Source organism: Charadrius vociferus, unplaced genomic scaffold, assembly GCF_000708025.1.
Source record: "Charadrius vociferus isolate BGI_N301 unplaced genomic scaffold, ASM70802v2 scaffold1077, whole genome shotgun sequence".
NCBI classification, from domain to species: domain Eukaryota; kingdom Metazoa; phylum Chordata; class Aves; order Charadriiformes; family Charadriidae; genus Charadrius; species Charadrius vociferus.
In genome coordinates this window covers 1,085,036-1,087,767 of record NW_009649168.1, presented here as the reverse complement: position 1 = coordinate 1,087,767, position 2,732 = coordinate 1,085,036, and the positions used below count along the sequence as shown (strand labels likewise).

General features: G+C 56.2%; 1 protein-coding gene across 1 annotated transcript in view; it reads left to right on the top strand.

The window, feature by feature from the left end:
* The window catches only part of BCL2L15 (BCL2-like 15), a 4,033-nt gene that overhangs the window by 1,164 nt on the left and 137 nt on the right, over positions 1-2,732 (top strand). Inside the window, exons 2-4 of the mRNA XM_009888448.1 lie at positions 266-305; positions 835-943; positions 2,058-2,273. Of these exons, the coding sequence (XP_009886750.1) occupies positions 266-305; positions 835-943; positions 2,058-2,273 (365 nt within the window). The remainder of the gene's footprint in view (positions 1-265; positions 306-834; positions 944-2,057; positions 2,274-2,732) is intronic.

Below are 2,732 nucleotides of genomic sequence, written 5' to 3'. Positions count from 1 at the left end.
CCCCCCCGCCCCCTTTATGCAGTGTAGCTGAGAAGTTCTAATGGTTTTCTACACTTGGCATTTGTAAAATATGCCTTTTGTTTGTTTGTTTGTGAAAACCTTCTCAAATTTGGGTCACTGTGAGACTTGGGACGATTGCAGTTTGCACTTGCTCAGGAGAGACGTTGAGTATATCTAAATTCTCCGAAGACTGCGTGCGATGATCTGCAGCCTCGAAACGCTGGGGGAGCAGAGGGCGGACCGTGCTGTCCAGTCGATGCTGCAGTGTCACTGCAGTCGGAGGAGAGCGATGAGATGTTTTCCAAGTCCTTGGACCTTCCTTGCTTGCTTCTGGCAGCCCGGGAAGAAGGAGCAGCTGGAAATCCAGGGGGGTAAAAGAGAGGCTGTAAGGATGTCCTTGTGGAAACAGGAGTGGGGATGAACCGAGAATTGAGCACGAAGCAACTGAGGTGGGAGGAGAGCCCTGGGCAAAGCCCTGTACAGAGCCCCTTAGTCCCTGTGAGTCAATGGAGACTTAAACGGCTGTATGGCATTTCTTAGGGGCTTTGGTTTTACATTTCCTAATGCATCTTGTCAGGTGCATCAACCTCCTGAATGCTCGAGGCAGTAACCGCCGTAGTGGCTGTTGAGGGCAGCGTTTTGGAGGCAGCGGGCACGTGTTCTGTTCTGTTCGGCGCGTGTTCTTGTTCTCTGCCTTCGGCGCGTTGTGCTGAACCCCCTCGCCCTGCTCTCTGCTCCAGAGCCCGGGCAGGCTGCGGGGCAGCCTCCGGTCGCGCCTAACGCATCCGCTATCGCCCTTCGCCTGCGGTGTTTGGGGGACGACTGCGAGACCAGGTTTGACCCAATCGTGATCGCCAGTCGCCTGCGGCGGATGGGGGACCAGTGCAACATGGATTTTGAACGGGTTTCCTCAGAGGCTCTTGCTGAAGTGCTCAAGGGGAAGGTAAAGTGCACCTCGTCCTGCCCGGCCTGGCCGGCTCCCGGTCTGCAGGCCGGCCGCGTGTCACCTTGTGTCAGAGAACGGGCAGAGCCCGGGGAGCAGCACGGCTTACTCTGCCGGAGTCGGGGCCTGGGGGAAGGGGCGCGATACCCGCAGCCGCCCTCCATCGCTGTGCCGCCAGGACAGACGCTGGACAAGGCACTGTGGGAGCTGCCTTCTCACAGAATCAGAATGGTTTGGGGTGGGAGGGACCCGAACACCTCCAGGGATGGGGCAGCCACAGCTCCTCGGGGCACCCTGCGCCAGGGGATCAGCGCCCGCACAGGAGAGAATTTCTTCCTTATATCTATTGTAAATCTCTCCCCTTCCAGTTTGAAGCCATCACCCCTCGTCCCATCACGACGTGCCCTTGTCCAAAGTCCCTCTCCAGCTTTCCTGTAGGCCCCCTTCAGATACTGGAAGGCTGCTATAAGGTCTCCCCAGAGCCTTCTCTTCTCCAGGCTGAACCCCCCCAACTCTCCCAGCCTGTCCTCCCAGCAGAGGGGCTCCAGCCCTCCCAGCAGCTCCAGGGCCTCCTCTGGCCCTGCTCCAACAGGTCCATGTCCTTCTTATGTTGAGGGCTCCAGAGCTGATGCTTTTCTCCTCCTCTTTCCCAAAGGAGCTGGTTTTATCACCGGAGAAGCCCTGGAGCTGCCCGGGGCGACCTGCCATTGCAGGAGCTGCTCTGGAGCTGCTGTGGGCAGTGAGTGTGTGGAGGGGGAGAGGAGGAAGACTGCGGTGAGAGGGGCCGAGCGGGTGCTGCAGCTGCCCTGTGCCCAGAGCTCTCGCCCAGCACTCTTCTGCTGCAAGCACCACAGGCAGTGGTAGCTTCAGGCTCGCTGCAGCTCCGGTTAGACCATGGCTGCCCTCCCAGTGGCACGAGCCACAGCAAGGAGAGCCCGGCCCTGAATGTCCTATGCTGCATGGGTGTCACCAGGAAGCTGTGGGATCACCTGCTCTAGTCATGGGTAGAAGCAGCAAATGCAGGAATTTAACTGAATGTTGGATTTTGAGCCCAGACTTACTTATCACATCATCATTTAAAAAGAAACTCAAACTGCCCTCTTGATGCTTGCAGGTGGAGAAGTTTGGGGCTGCTGTGGACTCTCTCCGCAGGAACTGGAGTGACCGGAACCCTGAGCTGGTCTACGAGAGAGCTTTTCTCAGTGTTTCTGTGAAATTGCTAACATATATTGCTAAGAAAATCCCAGATTTGCTGCATCCCACCCACCTCATACAAGTGATTAATGGAAATGCTCAAGTGAGAAACTACATTGAGGCCCACGGTGGATGGGTAAGGATGTGAAGGTGGCGGTGATGTTTGCCTGGACACTTACGGTTCTCCCTTTGTGTCTCTCACCTCTCCCACCTGCCTCGCTCAGCCTGTCACCGATACCCCGCGTGTCCCCGAGGACACGCGCGCCAGCTAACTCTGTGTATAGCCATGGGAGCGCGGCTTTTTGCTAAAAAAGACTTAAAAGACTTTTTGCTAAAAGTCTTACTGGAGTCAGCACCAATGTTCCCATCTGCTTCTCTGTCTCAGGGTTTAATTCCTTATCTCAGTATCTTGGGAGCTCAGCTTTCTCTCCTAGATGAGAATCAAAATAACAAAGGATGGGCCACACAAAAAGCGCCGTCCTGCTCCCGCAGCTTTACAGACCCCACTTGGTGCATTTTACCAGGGGAAGGGATTAAATCAGTCCGGGAGAGGGTCGCAGCAGGAGGCGGGTGTCACTTGTCCCTCTGTCCTGCA